The sequence below is a fragment of the Eubalaena glacialis genome, chromosome 15 (genome assembly GCF_028564815.1).
Source record: "Eubalaena glacialis isolate mEubGla1 chromosome 15, mEubGla1.1.hap2.+ XY, whole genome shotgun sequence".
In the NCBI taxonomy this organism is placed as follows: Eukaryota; Metazoa; Chordata; class Mammalia; order Artiodactyla; family Balaenidae; genus Eubalaena; species Eubalaena glacialis.
In genome coordinates, this window is record NC_083730.1 from 73788707 (window position 1) to 73806113 (window position 17407).

The 17407-nt window shown below is 51.2% G+C and overlaps 1 protein-coding gene across 4 annotated transcripts in view; it reads left to right on the forward strand.

The window, feature by feature from the left end:
* DEPDC5 (DEP domain containing 5, GATOR1 subcomplex subunit) overlaps positions 1 to 17407 on the forward strand; it is a 91135-nt gene that overhangs the window by 69355 nt on the left and 4373 nt on the right. For all 4 annotated transcript variants that reach the window (XM_061170285.1, XM_061170284.1, XM_061170286.1 and 1 more), the window contains 7 exons: positions 1908 to 2062; positions 4629 to 4706; positions 5178 to 5310; positions 6420 to 6528; positions 7902 to 8126; positions 12672 to 12841; positions 15973 to 16144. In XM_061170285.1, coding sequence (XP_061026268.1) covers positions 1908 to 2062; positions 4629 to 4706; positions 5178 to 5310; positions 6420 to 6528; positions 7902 to 8126; positions 12672 to 12841; positions 15973 to 16144 — 1042 coding nt within the window. The remainder of the gene's footprint in view (positions 1 to 1907; positions 2063 to 4628; positions 4707 to 5177; positions 5311 to 6419; positions 6529 to 7901; positions 8127 to 12671; positions 12842 to 15972; positions 16145 to 17407) is intronic.

The following is a 17407-nucleotide window of genomic DNA, read 5'->3' on the forward strand; positions in this document are numbered from 1 at the left end:
TAGAGGCTTCTGTGCCTGAGAACTGAGTCTAGTCCCCTCCGTTAGCTTCTAACTTAATTTTACGGTGTAGCATCTATTCCTAAGTTTTACTGGTTGGGGGCAGGTGGTGGCTGGTAATTGCAAGCTGCTTCTTGCTGCATTTCTCAGTATTTATGGTGCTGGCAAAGACTTGTTGGTCCTTTTTGTTTTGGCAGTTCATTGAGCCTGATGTAGGAGAGCAAATTGGTTCTTTTAGAACCAGGGGTGATTTTGTCTCCTAGGGGACGTTTGGTAATACCTGGAAACATTTTTATTTGTCACAGCTGGAGCAGAGGGAGATGATAAGGGGGTCATTACTAGCATCTGGTGAGTAGGAGCCAGGGATGCTGCTCAGCACCCCAGGATGCACAGGACAGTCCCCACAACAAAGGCTTATCTGACCCCTAACGGCGATAATGCCGTGGTTGAGATGCCCTATTTTATTTATTTTATTATTATCATTTTTTACTATTTATTTATTTGGTTGAGCTGGGTCTCAGTTGCAGCAGGTGGGCTCCTTACTTGCGGCTCTCCAGCTCCTTAGTTGTGGCATGTGAACTCTTAGTTGCAGCATGCATGTGAGATCTAGTTCCCTGGCCAGGGATCGAACCCGGGGCCCCTGCATTGGGAGCGTGGAGTCTTAACCACTGCGCCACCAGGGAAGTCCCGAGATACCCTGTTTTAGAAGGAGTGATTTTTCCATCATCCAACTGAGTATCTGATAATATAAGGCTACATTCTGGAGGTACTCGAGAACCCCATGTAAGAGGGACTAGGAGTCTTAGATTTTTCCAGAAGTGCTCTGGAAGGCTTGCTGTTCTCTCCAGATGTTTGCTGTGGGGTGCAGCCTCTCTAGGTGGGCAGGTCATAGTCCTGCCCTCCAGGCTGTTTAAAGGGAATGAGACAGATAGAAAACCATGACATGAAGCAAAACCTGGCAGCTCCCAGGCAGGGGTCAGAGACCCAAAGTAGAGAGACAGTTTCTGTTTGGGGATGGGGGCAGAGTGAGTCAGGGAACGTTTCACTAAGGGAGCAGCATTTGAAACACAGCGTTTGTAGCCTGTGGTGGCGGGGAAGGGCGTCCCAGGTTGGTGGGGCACACAGACAGGATTAAACACACAGGGTTGACTCGGCTGGAAACAGAGCTGTGGGTGAGCATGGGCGGGGCAGTTTGAGCCAGAGCCCGGTGCCACGAGTCGGTTCTCAGTTCGGTAGCTCGTGGGGAGACTTGAAAGATTTCAGAGTAACGGAGTGATGGGATTGGAGCTATCCTTTAGGAAGATGAAACTGGAGTGCTCACAGGTAGGGTGTGTGTGATTTGGGGGGGTCAGTGGGAGCCAGGCAGTAGGGCAGGCACGCCTGAGGGGTCGTGGGAGTTGGCGGAGGGGAGGCCACAGGAGAGGCCTCTCTTTAGAGGTGAAGCTGGAGAAGGGAGCTTCAGATGCACCTGAGCTGTGAACCTGGGCAAATGGGAAGACTGATTGCACCTGCGACAGACGCCAGTGAGGAAGACTGGGGGCCAGGAGAGCTGCTTGTCTCTAACCGTGCTCTCTCCCTTCTCCCAACCCCGAGGAATGATGCTGACTTCTTTACTCCTTTGGTGGGGGTTTTTTTTAGTGTAAATCTTGTGGTTTGAGTCAGGTCCTGGTCCCAGGGGTTCACTGTGCACCTTGGCCTCCCGTGGCCTCGGTTTGGGGCACAGGAATTCCCCCCCGCACTGGCTCCGATCGAAGGGGGCACACGCCAGCAGGGTGGTCCCTGGACTCCTTTAGCTCCTCAACCAGGGACTAGTGGGGACTGGGAATGAGAGGAATGGGAAAGACCGTGCGTGTGAATAGCCTGAAAGATTTTTTTTTTCCCTTTGGTGTTAACTTTTAAATCTCCTACAGGTGTCTGTGGACCAGACGGCCACCCCGATGTCAGACAGCACCAGTCTGGGGGTGAGCACAGGCCAGTCCGTGGACAGAGGCAACAGCCAGACCTTTGGGAACTCGCAGAGCTCAGGGGAACAGGGCTTCCCCTCTGCAAACGCCAGTGACAGCAGGTGAGACTCAGAAAGGCCAAACTCATGCTCTTGGGCGGTGGGGCTGGTCTGACCTCAAAGGCTGCAGAGGCTGGGGGTCCGGATCCCAGGCCCAAGGTCTGACTCGGCCACAGGTTATATCTGGGAGCCCAGACAGTCAGTCCTCACCAGCACCTTTCGACATGGCTAGTGGTCAGTGCCCTGCCTTCCTCACAGGACAGCTAAGAGGTTGCCGCAGAGACACAGGGAAGCATCAGGCACTGTGCAGGAGTGGGCTTCGGGAAGGGGGCCCAGAGCGAACCCGTCCTGCCGCACGGGGCGCCCGTGGCCCGATGCCTTGCCTATGTCAGGTGCAGTCAGTCCACGCCACCTGAGGAAATGGATGAACAGTGAATGGGTCGATTATCGTGCCCCAATGTGGCTCTTTTCTTTTCTTTCTTTCTTTCTTTTTTTTTTTTTATTTTGGCCGCGCTGTGTGGGGTGCGGGATTTTAGTTCCATAACCAGGGATGGAAACCGTGCCCCCTGCAGTGGAAGCGCAGAGTCCTAACCACTTGACTGCCAGGGAAGTCCCTCCATGGCTCTTTTCTTGTTCCTGAATAACGAGGGGAAAAAGAAGCTGCTTGGAGCTCATTTGCTGGAGGAAGTGCCCAGCTTTTAATGCTGTTGTCAAATCTGAGAAACTTCTTTTTTATATCCTTCCCAGCTGCGTTCGGTTTATCGTAATTCTGTCCAATCTGCTCTTGTTCCCTCACTGCACTGACTGAGTGGTCCTCAGCTAAATGGTCTAAGAGACATGACTTTGGACCTTTCACCTGAGCGCAGAAGGTCATCTGAGGCAGCTCACCTGGCTGGTCCCCGTCAGCGGCCACGCAGTTTCCTTTGCATGTCACACATCCTGTGCTGGTTTTACCTGCATCTCGTCTATACTGGCTGGTAGAGGTGGTCAGTTTGGAGGCGGCCGCAGGCCTGGCCTTGTCTGGCCTCTGTCGTCTCCCCAGGCCCACGTCCCTGCCAAGTCTGGCAGACGCTTCGGCTCTGGCAGCCCAGGGCACAGGAAAGGCGTGCACTTCTCTGCTTCCTCGTTGCTCACGTGGCAGGTTCTCTTCTGCTTTTGGAAGAGGAACTGGGAATGTTTAGGCTGGAGATGAGAAGGCCAAAAACAACACGAATCAGGACCAATGACTGAATTACAGAGAACACACTCCATCTCACGATAAAGAGCTCCCCAGCAGCTGGTCCTGCCTCAGGGAAGCGAGCTCTCTGCCACTGAAGATGTTCACACAATGCAGCGGCCTCTGTCCAGACTCTTGTCGCGAGGACTCAGGCATTAGTTCACTTCCAGGGTCTTTAAAGTCTTCTTTAACCCTGAGATTCTGAAATGCTCCAGTGGGTCCTGGACCCGCCTAGTAGGAAGAGGAGGCTGGGACTGAGGAATGGGAGGGGTTTAAGGAGCTTCCGGATAAGCCCCAGGTTTGGTGTGATGGGTGGCCCTGTGTGTCCCATGCCCAGTAATCTGGGCTCGGTCGCTGAGTATTAAGCATGTTTAAGGGACCATAGTACCATCGAGGAAGAACTCGGGCAGCAGGTGACGGAAAGATCTGGGCGCTGGAGCAGGCAGACGGGATTCAAATGTTGACCCTGACGCTTCCCAGCTCTGACCTTCACCAGCTCTTTTTTTTTTTTTTTTTTTTTTTAATTTTTATTTATTTATTTATGGCTGTGTTGGGTCTTCATTTCTGTGCGAGGGCTTTCTCTAGTTGCGGCAAGTGGGGGCCACTCTTCATCGCGTTGCGCGGGCCTCTCACTATCGCGGCCTCCCCCGTTGCGGAGCACAGTCTCCAGACGCGCAGGCTCAGTAATTATGGCTCACGGGCCCAGCCGCTCCGCAGCTTGTGGGATCTTCCCAGACAAGGGCTCGAACCCGTGTCCCCTGCATTGGCAGGCGGACCCTCAACCACTGCGCCACCAGGGAAGCCCTTCACCAGCTCTTTTTACGTCTCCAAGTTCCAAAGGGTGGATGTTACTGTTACTGTGTTTAGTATGGTCTACCGTTTTGGACTTTGTGGGTGTCAGTCCCATGCACAGTATTTTACACACACTAACCTCAGAGCAACCCTGGAAGACAGGAATAGTATCATCCCCAGTTTTCAGACGGGGAAACTGAGGCCAAGAAAAACCAGAGGCCCTCCAGCTGGTGGTGATGATCCTGGGATTCTGTCCCCTGTGCTCTGACCATGTTACCTAGCATTCTCTGGTGAGATTAAATGATGTGACATGTGAAAGGCCCAGAGCATTCTTCTAGAGAGATTTCTTGGAAGGGGTCAAGCCTGACATTATTCAGAGGGGAGATGCTTATTAAAGGAAGCAAGTTTGGACACAAAACCACTTTGAATCCTTTTTTTTTTTTTTTTTAAACGTATACACTTTGGAAGCAGGAACCCCCCTGTGAGATATCTCCAGGATGTAACTGTCCAGAATTTGCTTGAATGCCTTCAGTGTCCATATCATCCTGGTTTCCAGCTCTGTAAGAAGCAAAGCAAGAGGGTCAAGACTCGGGAATTTCACTCTCCTTCTCTGTATTACAGCTCTCAGCAGCTGGCGGCCAGCTCCTTGACGTCCTCCTCCACCCTGGTGGAGATCCTGGAGGCCATGAAGCACCCCTCGTAAGTGGCTTCTCTCATGAATGAGTGCAGCAGTGGGAGGATCCCGTGGCCCAAGCTGGGGTGGTGCTCAGGCAGCGTGGTTTGGTGGGTTTAGACCTGACTACTGCTCAGCAGCTGTGAGACCTTGGGCAAGTTACTTGACCTCTCTGAGCCTCTGTTACCTTGTTTGTAAAGTGGGATTATAATGGTTGATTCACAGGATCGATGTGAGGATTGAATGAAATAATCATGTAAATTACCCAGTGTAATGCCCGACAAGCATAGGTGTTCTCTGAAGGCCAGGTTCTCTCCTCCCCCTTCTCCTTTTCCCCTGTAACACCTTCTTCTGTCCTGTCACAGGGATTTCTCTGAGTCTAGGATTAGTGTGGAGACATTGAGCTGTGGGGATCCTCACTTCAGATATCAAATGCTTTAGTGGGGGTCCCTTCTTTTTTACCTTCTCTTTCTGCTTGTTGCCGCCTTGGAACTCAGGACAGGAGTGCAGCTGCTCCCTGAGCAGAAGGGCCTCTCACCATGCTGCTTTATCAGTGCGGAGGTGGTACACTGGCTGGTGAACAACGTGGACGGGGTGCAGACGCAGGCCATGGCCATCGACATCATGCAGGTAAGACCACAGAGCGGGGGCCTTCGCCAGTAACGAGGTCACCAGGTGGAGTAAGAGTCTGTTTTTAGTCAGTGTGAGGCCTGTCTGGGATCAACGAATCATAGAGCAGGTCTTGGTTCGAAAGACGCTACTTTACCTTGACTTAAACATCGGGCATAATCTGCCACTGGAACTGAAATGTTTTGGGCAGAATCTGTGCTTTTGAACCTTGGGGGAATCTCTGTGAAGGATCCCCAGGCAGTGCCCTCCCTCTGCCTCAGCATCTTCCTGGCGCCCTGCGCGTCATCTGTCGACCACTGGGCACAGCAGAGTGGGGTCTGTCCACATCTCATTCGTCTTCCGCCCTGACCAGGCCCCCTGAGCACAGGCCATCCCTTACTGTGTGGTTCCACATCACCAGTGCCTGCCGTGTTGCTTGGAACATGGTAGGCACTGAGCAAGCACTCGCGAATTTAATGACACTGTTCTGAACTGGAATTAAACTCAAGAGGAGAGGAAAGGGAGAGGTCGGTTCACACCGTCCTGTCCACACAGAGGCCCCCATGGGGAATCAGTGCCGTTTGATCAATACGTGTCTATATAATAAAATTATTAAAAACATGCATGAGAATTACATTTCGCTAACCATTTATTTCTGGAGAGAGAGGAAGGGGAGTGAGACGTGGGAGAATCCATAGAGATTTTTTATTTTTTATTTTATTTTATTTTATTTGGCTGCGCTGCGCAGCTTGCGGGATCTTAGTTCCCCGACCGGGGATCGAACCCACACCCTCGGCAGTGAAAGTCCTAACCACTGGACTGCCAGGGAATTCCCGAGATTTTTTTTTTTTTTTTAAACAAAAAGCTCTGAAGTCTGTATAGCAAAAAGTTAAATTAGTTGAAGTTGGCTGATGGTATGACCTGGATTTTCCTTATACTTTTCTGTATGTTTGAAATATCTGATGATACTGTATTATGCATTTGCATTTTATAATATAATTTACACCAGGCACAGCATTTAACACAGTGCAGTCGTCACAGCTGATGGGGGTGGAGAGTGGGGTCTGAGGGCTGCACCTCTGAGATGTTCCCCTGCAGGAATTTCAGAGCTTCGTTGTCTCTCCTTCTAGAAAATGCTGGAAGAGCAGCTCATCACACACGCCTCTGGCGAAGTCTGGCGGACCTTCATATACGGCTTCTATTTCTACAAGATAGTGATGGACAGAGAGCCTGAGCGAGGTGAGGCGAACTGTTGCCCGTGGGGCAGGTGTTTCCTGGTGACATGCTCCGTTAAATGATGGTGCTTCTCGGGCTCCTCGTGTGATGCTGTCCCCTAAGTTGACGGATCCGTCAGCCTCCTTGAGCATCTGTACTTACTTTGAGCATCACCAGAGTGACAAAGGGTTTCTTAAAGCCACAGTACATTCTTGATGAGCACAGTGTGGATGGAAGATAAGCCTAAAAGAGGCTGAGGAAATGCCCGCGGCTCATTTGTTGGTCTCTGTCTTTACTCACAGCGCCCCCGACCCCCACCCAGTGCAGGTGGGTCTGAGTATAACATGACAGCTGTCATCTAACTGAGAGCACTTTTTACTTGCTGGGCCTTCAGACTCCATCTCTTCCCCCAGGAAGACTAGCAAGCTTTCCAAGATAAATTTCAAGTATTTTGTTTTTTAATGAATAAAAGGAATTCCCAGAAGGGGAGCAATTTCCAGCCTGATCAGAGCTGCAGGCACCCAGGGTTCCGACCAGTATCTCCAGTCCCTCCCGAGCGCACAGGGACCTTGGTGGGGAGTGACTGCCACCCTGCAGACAGACGGCTTCTCGGCTTCTGGGCTTCGGGAATCCTCCATCAGATGAAGCGGCTGGTGCCCCTCACTGGCGCTCTTATCCAAGCATGTATTGGAAGTGGATCCGTCTAGGTTTTTTCCTCGTAGACACCAAGTGTGTCCATCACCCCTCTTCCCTTAAATTCTGAGTTTGACCAGTAGACACCCACCTAACCTTCAAGATGAAAAACCCCCAGTTACTGTCACATGCTCTGAAATTAGAGGTCTGAAACCGGGGATAAAATATTTTTTTAATTGAAGGAGAGGTTGCATAACATAAAACTAACCATTTTAGTTATTTATTTATTTGGCTTTTTTTTTTTTTTTTTTTTTTTGCCGTGGGGCACAGCTTGCGGGATCTTGGTTCCCCTACCAGGGATTGAACCTGGCTGGGCCACTGCAGTGAAAGCACCGAGTCCTAACCACTGGACCACCAAGGAGTTCCCAAAACTAACCATTTTAAAGGGAACAGTTCAGTGGCTTGGAGTATTCTAAGCGTCATGCAACCACCACCTCTATCTAGTTCCAGACCTCTTCCATCGCCCTGAAAGCAAACCCCGTCCTCATTAGGGCTCCCTCCAAAACTCCTCTTCCCCCAGGCCCTGGCCACTATCAGTCAGCTTTCTGTCTCTAAAGACTGGCCTGTTCTGGACATTTCACCCAAGCGGCCTCACGCACTCCGTGGTCTTTTGTGTCTGGCTTGTTAGCGTTGTGTTGGGCATGAACCGGTGAGAACACGAGAGCTTGCGCTGAGGGCTCCCCCCTCCCCTCTGCCCTTCCCAGTGGCCGTGCAGCAGCCCACTGCCTGGCACACGACAGCGGTGGACGACTTCGCCAGCTTCCAGCGCAAGTGGTTTGAGGTGGCCTTCGTGGCCGAGGAGCTCTTGCACTCGGAGATCCCTGCCTTCCTGTTGCCCTGGCTGCCCAGCCGGCCGGCCTCCTACGCCAGCAGGCACAGCTCCTTCAGCCGCAGCTTCGGGGGCCGGAGTCAGGCGGCTGCGCTTTTAGGTAGGTGCCCAAGCAGGTGGAGCCCGGGGACACACTGGCGGGTGGCTGAGCAGAGGGGCAGCCAAAGGGGTGGTGCCACGGGAACCAGGGTTAGGGCCCCTGCAGCTGTCACACTGTGACTGTTAGCACCACAGCTCCTGTGCGGCTTCCACCAGCCTAGTAGGTCGAGCTCATCATTGTCCCAACCAACCAACAGGGCTCAGCAGTTGTCAACTCAGGGCAGGACACTAATCTTCCATGGACAGGAGGGGACAGACAGTGTGGCCACTTTTCCCAAGAGGCTCAGGACACGGGATGTGAGCTGGTGCCCCCTTCTGGTTTAGCTCTTGCCAGAGGCTGTCCCATGACTACAACATCCTAGGACCTCAGAAGAAGAAGGGACCTCAGAGGTGGTCCATTCCAGGCACTCACCCTGTGCGTGACCCTCCTCTCTGCCCTCCCTCCCCAAATGTGCTTACCCCATCAAGGGATGCACACCGGGATTCTTCTCTCCCCTCCTCGGTTCCTGCAGCCCTAAGATGGGGTGAACACCTGCTTATTGAACAGTGGTGACCTCTGCTCTCAAGGACCGGACTGATGGGTCGAGATGTGAGCGTCTTTAGAAAATGCGTGCTCTAGGCAGGGCGTCGTGAGATTTCCCTCAAAGGCAGGTTGGAGAGACCCTCAAAACCCTCTGGAAGGAGGGAAGCAAACATAACATAGGCCGAACTCCAGGGAAATTCCCCATTCTACTTGGTTAGCCCAGAAGTGCCCGGCTAATTGGAATTCTTGCCTAGCTGGTGGAATAGAAACGTTACTAGTCGTCACAGTTTCCAGATTCTCAGAGTTGCTCAGAGCCATCGTGGCCAGTGCTTTGTGTGAGAGGCAGGGGACAGACCACCGCTTCTCACCAAGGTCCCCACGGGGGTGTGTGCAGGGTCCCAGCCCGTGTGCTGCACTTACCCCTTGGTTAGGGTTACTGCTTCTGGGAAATGCGTTGTCATTTTGGTTCTGGAGGCTATCTTGACAGTTTCTATAGGGACATCCTCATTTCCAGAGTCTTCTCCCGCAGTCGCTGGTACAGCCCTCTCGTGGCTGCCATCATCTGAAGCTCAGGATGAGATTTGTGTCATTTGGTTTAGCTTTGGTTCTTAGTTACTTCAAAAAGTGTGGTCAAAAAGGAAAAGCATATGGGAAAATATGTCCAAAAAAGAGGAAGAGTAGGGGCAAAGAGATTTATGTCTACAGCGGGTAGTTTATCACCCTGGGGTGTTCTTCACCCTGTGCAGGGGTGTCAGGAGGGTCGGTGGTTCTGAAACTAGGCAGAATCTTTCATATGTGCATGTTTTCTGGGAAAACATCCACTTACTAGGTTTTCAATGGCTCCCATGATTGTTATAGTGGAATTTTACTCCATCAGCTTCCTTTCCCACCACCCCTCCCACAGGAAGTGGGTTTCTTTTCCTTTTAAACCCAACACGGCATTATTACAGCTACTTCTCTCCAGTAACACCCCTCCCACCTCTGTATTAGGGCATGAGATCCTTCTTCCCAGCATTTTTTCAGGTTAGAACATAGACTTTTACTGTATTGTTTACTTAAGTGAAATTGGTCTATCTGTAGTGTTGAGTCTTTTTCTCAGAAAAAAATCAACACGATATAGAAGGGGAAGAAGGCCTTTGTATCACTTATGACCTGCTCCCTTTTTCGTTCATTCATTTTGATGTGTTCCTTTTTAGACATTCCTAATTCTCAGTTGGAAGTTAGCAGCAGAAAACTGTTTTGAAATGCCTGACAGTGGCACATGGGCCTGTCTGGCTTGGTCTGTGGTGGCTCCACTTCCCCACCCCTGTCATCCTGTGTCGCTGAGCCGTGAAGCTCAGGGGCATCCGAGACCCCAGAAGAGGCAGCGCTGCTTCCCTTGAGCTAGTCCCACGCCTTTTACTTCTCAGCCTTCTCTTGACAGCCCACCGGATCTCAGGCTCAGAAGGGGCTGTAGGGCACCTCGGTCCAAACCCTGATGCTTGAATGTCTTCCGTAGCAGCCCTGAGGAGTGGGGAGCCAGCCGCTCTTTGAAAACTCCCACCCACGTGGCACTCACTCCCGAGATCGCTCGTTCTGTCGATGGGCAGAGCTGGTTGTTACCTATACCTTCACTCCTCTCCCTGAGATACTGTTCTTTCTCTGCCCGTGACACCGATCCCCTCCTCGGGTCTTTGACAACCCCTCTCTGTGACCCGGGTGAAGGATGCTTAGCCTGGGTTTGTCCTTATTCACTGGCCTCGCTGTATCTCCCTATCCCAAGGGGAACAAGTCGGTCCTCATGGAAGTCAAGGAGAGATGCAGAGAACTGGCCGGGGGCTGCACCTCAGCTGGGCTCACACCGTTGTCAGCATCCTCAGCCCGCTGGCAGCGTCTGCACTGTCACCTCCCCTACTGAGAAGCGAAGCCAGTGGTATCTTGAGCCTGTAACCACTAGGCTGAACAGTGCGCTTCCTCTGCCTTCCTCAGACCAGCCTGTTCTGAACTTGACGCGCCACATGGGAGAGGAGACATGTGCAAGGTCACTGCTGGTGTTTTCCGAGTGCCCTTTCTTTCGTGACTGGGGCTTTTCACCTACAGAGAACACACTGTCCAAGCCCAGAGAGCAAACTTCCTTCCTTGAGTTTGGGCTGTTCAGTAAAGGGTTACTCTGGCAGTGTCAGGAGTCAGGAACACGAGGCAGAGACAGAAACTCGTTTTGATGAGACTTTTAGCACCAGAGCCGCCTAGTTCTTTGATCTTAAGCAGCGTCCGTGGCAGTCTTGGGCAGACCTCTGATGGAGCAGTGGTGATAAGCCTGTGGCTTAAACTGGGAGGAAGGAGTAACAGGAGCAGGAGGAAAGGAGGAGAGTCACAAGGGAGGGTGGCCAGAGGAGAAGGCAGGAGGGGGGTCCGAGAGCCCTTCTCATCCACGTTTCACTTGACCCTTCCCTCTCCTCTGCAAAGCAGCTGGACGGGCGCCCCCTCAGTTTGCAGATGAGGAGCCAAACCAGGAGGGATGGAGCAAAGTTCTCAGGGGCGCAGGGCTTGGACGGCAGGGCTTAGGTCTTCCCAGTCCAAGTCGACAGCGTCTCCCACTTTGCACGTTCTGGTTTTGAGAGAATGACGAGCTGTGTACCTCGCAGCTGAGTGTTGGTCTGCCCGGGTCCCGTTCAGCGTCCGAGCGGCAGCTCCACTGCCCCCCCAGCACAAGTTCATTCAAATTGCTGACTCAAGAGCCGTTACTTGTGTGTGATAAAAGCCACTCGGGGCTTCTACCTGCAGAACCCAGAACTAAGCTGACCGCCGCAGACAAAGAAACACCACTGGATTCGAGGGGGCAGGGGAGAGAGGGTCCGATCGTAGTTTGCGGAAGCCCCACGTGTGGCAGTGCCCAGCCAGGCGGAGCAGAGCCCTGATCTTCTTACTTCTGAGCCAGCTTCGGGCCTTTAGTCTGGTCAGGAACTTGACAGTCTGACCCGTCTCTAAAACACCCCTGTCTTGGTTGAGAAGGATTTCTGAGCAGGAGCCCAGATTGGATGAGCTACTTTGGTGCTGACCTGGCATCCTTGGGCAGCACACGGTTGTTGGGACAGAGCGTTAGCCTTCATTAAGAGGTTTCATTTCTTGAGAAAAGATTATAGAACTATTGCCTTCCTGGGTTGAAACCAGAAAAGCAAGACCTCCTCCTCGCTGTGGTCCGGGCTGCGTGTCCCTTCGTGTCCCTTTGTGGTCACTGGAATTGGAAGATCTGGGGCTCAGCCTGGCTGAGGTTCTGACTCTGATCTTGGCCAAGACCTTTTTCCTCCATGGGTTGCTGTTTCCTCATCTGTAAATCAGGAGTTGGATTAGATTAGGAGAAGCGAACTATGGTTTAACCAGCCACATCTGGCCTATCACCTGTTTGTTCATTTGTTTGTTTTATAATAAACTTTATTTTTAGAGCACTTTCAGGTTCACAGCAAAACTGAGCAGAAAGTACAGTTTCCATATACTCCCTGCCCCCCGCAACCTGCACACGTGCACAGCCTCCCCTGCTATCAACGTCACCACCGGAGTGGGACATTTGTTACAATCGACGACCCTACACTGACACATCATTATCACCCAAAGCCCATGGTTTCCCTTAGAGTTCACTCTTGGTGCTGTGCATTTTATGGGTTTTGACAAATGTATAATGACATACATTCACCATTATAGTATCACGCAGAGTAGCCTGACTGCCCTAAAAATCCATTTGTTTTTGTAAGTAAAGTTTTACTGGAACACAGCTGCGCCCACTCGTTTAGGTAATATCTAAGGCTGCTTTTGCACTATAACGGCAGCATTGAATAGTTGGAACAGAGACCTTGTAGCCTGCAAAACCTAAAATATTTACTATGTGGACCTTTATGGAAAGCACTTGCCAAGCCCTGGACTAGCTGATTTCCAGGAAGCGTCTGGAATCTGCAGTTTCACATCTGGATGCTCGGTTGTTTGCTCTTCCTCCTCACCCCCTGCCTTCCTTTCTCTCCCCTGGCCACCAACCTCCCCACCGCCATGTAGCTGCCACTGTCCCAGAGCAGAGGACCGTGACCCTGGACGTGGACGTGAACAACCGCACAGACCGACTGGAGTGGTGCAGCTGTTACTACCACGGCAACTTCTCACTGAACGCGGCCTTCGAGATCAAGCTGCACTGGATGGCGGTGACCGCCGCTGTGCTCTTTGAGATGGTGAGACCCCCTTATGTGCAGTCGGGCCTGGGCTCACCTGGCAGACGGGCGCGCGGATGCTCGGTAGAGATTCACGCCACTTAAAAAATTGTTTTCACTTCAGGCTCCTATTACCTTCACCTGGACTGTTGGAATAGCCTCTTTCAAAAAATTAAACATAGTGAAAAATTCAAACAGTCGAAAAGGGTATGTAGATCAGGGTTTCTGACCCTTGGTGTGCTACTGACACGTAGGGCCAATGGTTCTGTCATGGGGGGCCTGGCCTGTGCATTGTAGGATGTTGAACAACATCCCTGGCCTCTACCCACCAAATACCAGTAGCATACCCTCCTGTGACAACCAAAAATGTCTCCAGATATTGCTGATGTCCCCGGGGGGGGGGGGCATTGCCCCCAGTTGAGAATCACTGGTGTAGAGCAAAACGTAACCCTCTCTCCCACCCTCTCCCTGTTCCCTGGGACTTCCATCTACTGCCCTGCCACTTTGCTGGTACTTGCAGAGAGATTCTGTGCATATAGAGGCCCTGTTACTTTTACTTTTTTTTGTTTGTTTTTTTTTAACAGATATAGTAGCTCAGAATATTTACTATTCTTGTTGTGTTTTTCCTATCACCTATATATCTTCTGTATCAATATAAATAAGTCGGCCTCACTGTTGTTTTTTTTTAATTTGTTTTGCCTCATTTTTGGGGGAAAGTTTTTAAAATAACATTTGTTTCTTAAAAGTTAACATGTGCGTGATAGGAAACTAAAAAACACAAGAAGTAAAAATCAAAGTCATCCGTAATCACAAGTATTTTACAGTCTGACATGTCCTTCTAGGTCCCGTTTGTGTATCTATGCAACTAAGCATCCATTTTTATGTAGTTAAGATTCTACAGTTATGTATCATGTATTTTTTTTTCTGTTTGGCCACACTGTGTGGCATGCGGGATCTTACTTCCCCGACCAGGGATCGAACCAGCGCCCCTGCAGTGGAAGCGCAGACTCTTAACCACTGGACCACCAGGGAAGTCCCTGTATCATGTTTTTTTTACACATCATGAATATTTACCATTTCAAAGTTCCAAAGCTACCTGAGTATTTTGGTAACCAAGAATACACTACATCAGCTCAATTTGGAAGACATTGCCTCATTATTTTTAAGGGCTGCAGAATACTCTATTGCTTGTTTGTATCATAGTTTATCTACTCAATCCTCTGTTCGTGAACATCACTGCTTTTAACTCTGGTTCTCTACAGGGGTGGGGGAGGTGTGTGGTTGTGACCTCTTAGGAGCATTTGGCATATCTGGAGACATTTTTACTTGCACCAAATGGTGGGGGTGCCCCTGGGGTCTAGCGGGTGGTGGGGAGACCAGGGAGGTAGCCCATCATCCTATAGCACAGAGCACAACACAGCCTCTAAGGCAAAGACTCCCCCAGCCCCAGTGTCTCGAGTGCCAAAGCTGAGAAGCCCTGTTTCAGCTGGTCTCCTGCCTGTTTCTGCTTCTCGTCCGCCCTGGTGCAGCTGCCTCATCAGGTCACTCATTGCTCCTGGCCACCCCCCATCCCAGGCTGTGTGTCTAAAATAAATGCTCCTTAGCCGAGCTGTCAGTGTCTTCCAGGAGCCCTCTTGAGCCATCTTTACAGTCTCCTACTCTTTTTTATATGCTTTCTCCTTCAGCCCCAAAGAGTATTTCTCTATGGCTTCAACTGAGTCCCACGCCCCTCCAACACTGGCCCAAACATCTCATTGCACAGCTGAAAGCAGCTGGAAAGTTCAAAAAGAGTTTGTGAAGAGCCTAGGAGATGACCAAAGGGAAAGGAGCACAGCGTCGGCTGGCAACGTACAGGTTTTTTTGTCCAGGTCTCAAAAGCCTAGTTTTATCCCCATAAGACGTGGGAGAGATTGGTCCACGTCTCTGTCTGCCCAGCCCCTGTCTGCCTCCAAATGGCATTACTGTCTTTGAGGACCCCTCCCATGGAGACACTCCCATCCAGGGAACATTGTTAAGGTCCAAATCAAAAAAGATGCCCAGCTGCCCATTCCGCTCAGCTTGCAGGGGACACCAGCTCTTCCCCAGCGGGTCAGCACCAGGATGACCACTCCCTCCAGCCAGAACTAACCCTCTGGCCCTGTGCGATAGCGTCCTCCTCAGAAGCCCCACCAGGTGACCCTGTCTCAGAACCACACAGCCACAGTGTTCTCTCTCACTCACACACACACACACACGCACGCGCACACACACACACAGATATAGTTTGGCAGGAAGAAGAGTATTTATTTCCTCAGAGGAGTTTAGCGTCTATCTTTTAAAAAGTACACTTTTCACGTCAATTCATGTAAAACCCACTGAAAGCTGCTCGTATTTTTATCATGATTTTATTAAGTTTTTAAGAATCTCGAGTGTAGGTTAATTATTATTTTAAGGCCATGTCCACATTTGTTATAAATCACATTTTATTTAGATAAATATTACATAAGCCTTAGAAATTACTTGGTCAAGCAGAGACCTTGGTGTTTTGGTCATGGTTAGGAGTGTTCCTGGGAGAAAAGCTAAGAGTGGGGAAGGTTTGTCGTTAAGCCCCAGTAACTTTCATTCTCGGTCAGTCTTCAGACAGATGGCGTTTGGGAGCTTGCAGAGAGCAGCTCTCATTCTGCGAGGTCAGCGCTTGTCACTTTTGGCCAGAGGCCACCATGATCATCTTGCAGCCCGCGTCTTGTCCCTCTCAGCCAGCCTGAGTGGATTGTTTTCCTATTTGATACTTTGGACTTAGTAAATTTTTGATAAAGGACAAAATTAGAAGGACTTAACCTATATCCTGTGACTTTCCTCCAACATCCTATGGAGCAAGAAGAGGCAGAACATAGCTCTCTCTAGTCTGTTCCTCCCGAAAGAGCCCCTGAAGTTGCAGAAGCTCAGGCTGTGAGGAGGAGCCATGCGCTTACCTCCCGGTCTTTCAAGGATTCACAGGAGGTTCAACTGTGTTTCTTCCTCCCAGGGTGGGTCTGGAGCCGGCGGACATTAATCAATGAACGTGTGGATCAATACGCAGGCCATCACTCGGGTGGCTTCGCTCCTCAGGAAGTTACTTCTCTTGTCAGAGTGAACTTGGAGGTGACGCTGTGTGTTTCTGTGCTTCCCACCAGGTCCAAGGTTGGCATCGCAAGGCCACCTCCTGTGGCTTTTTGTTGGTGCCGGTTTTGGAGGGTCCCTTTGCGCTGCCCAGTTACCTGTACGGCGACCCGCTCCGGGCCCAGCTCTTCATCCCGCTCAACATCAGCTGCCTGCTCAAGGAGGGCAGCGAGCACCTGTTTGACAGTAAGAGACACCCCTCTCCGGAGGGCCTGTCACCCGCGTAGACCCTTCCCCCAGGGTTGCCTCTCTAGGTGCCTGGAGGCCAGCTTTTTTTACCAATTTGGTAAAATGGAGACCAGCTTTTCACGGGCCAGTGAAAAGAAGGAGCCTTGTAGACAGGGGGCCAGAGGTTTTTTTGGTTTGTTTTTTTTTTATGAATTAATTAATTAATTGATTGATTGATTGGCTGCGTTGGGTCTTCGTTGCTGTGCGCGGGCTTTCTCTTCATTGCAGTGTGTGGGCTTCTCATTGCGGTGGCCCCGCCTTGTTGCAGAGCACAGGCTCTAGGCACGCAGGCTCAGTAGTTGTTGCTCGCAGGCTCCAGAGCGCAGGCTCAGTATTTGTGGCACACGGGCCTAGTTTCTCCGTGGCATGTGGGATCCTCCTGGACCAGGGCTCGAACCCGTGTCCCCTGCACTGGCAGGCGGATTCCCAACCACTGCACCACCAGGGAAGTGCTGGGGCCAGAGTTTTAATCCTGGTTCTTCACTTAGTGGCTGAGCAACGCTGGACAAGTCACTTAATGTCTCTGAGCCACAAATGCCTTATTCCTAAAATGGGGGCGACCAGAGCTGCCTCACTAGCTCAGGAAGACCCTCGTAAGGCCTGGAGGGGACGGTGGGTGGGAGAGGGCGCTGTGCTCTGTAAATCTTGAGCAGCACGGGGCTTCTCCCTACACCCTCCTCCCTCTGCTCCAGCCTTACTGGTTTGGGCGGCAGGAATCTGATCCTGACTGGAGGCTTGGATCTGCTACTCCACGAGAAAAGGCCGGAAATGGGAGGCATTGAAAGCAAAAACAGGACACAGTGTGCTGTTGTGCAAAGCTGAGATGCGTCAGCACCTGGAGGACGCGGGACCCCCTCAGAGTGCTTCCCCAGAATGGAGACTATGGGGCCGACCCCACCCGCTGCTCCACCCTCGTCCACCAGACTCTGAGGGCAGGTGTAGACGGAGGGATGAGCTGCCTTCACACAGCACGGACTTTTCATCACCAAGCACTCATTTCGATGAGCATGTAATTAGCTCCTACAAAGCACCCCATGAGCTCATGGATGATCTTTTTATAACGAAAAGCTAGAGTCGCTGCTGGTGTGTCAGAGCCCTGTAGATTCTCAGGCGTAGAAATTATCAGTGTGGAGAAAAAAGCTTTTGAGGCGAAGGAGATGCTTTTTCCTGAGTTCTTATGAGTCTGTGCTGTGTTTGGTGGCAGAGAAACGGCCCCCCCAT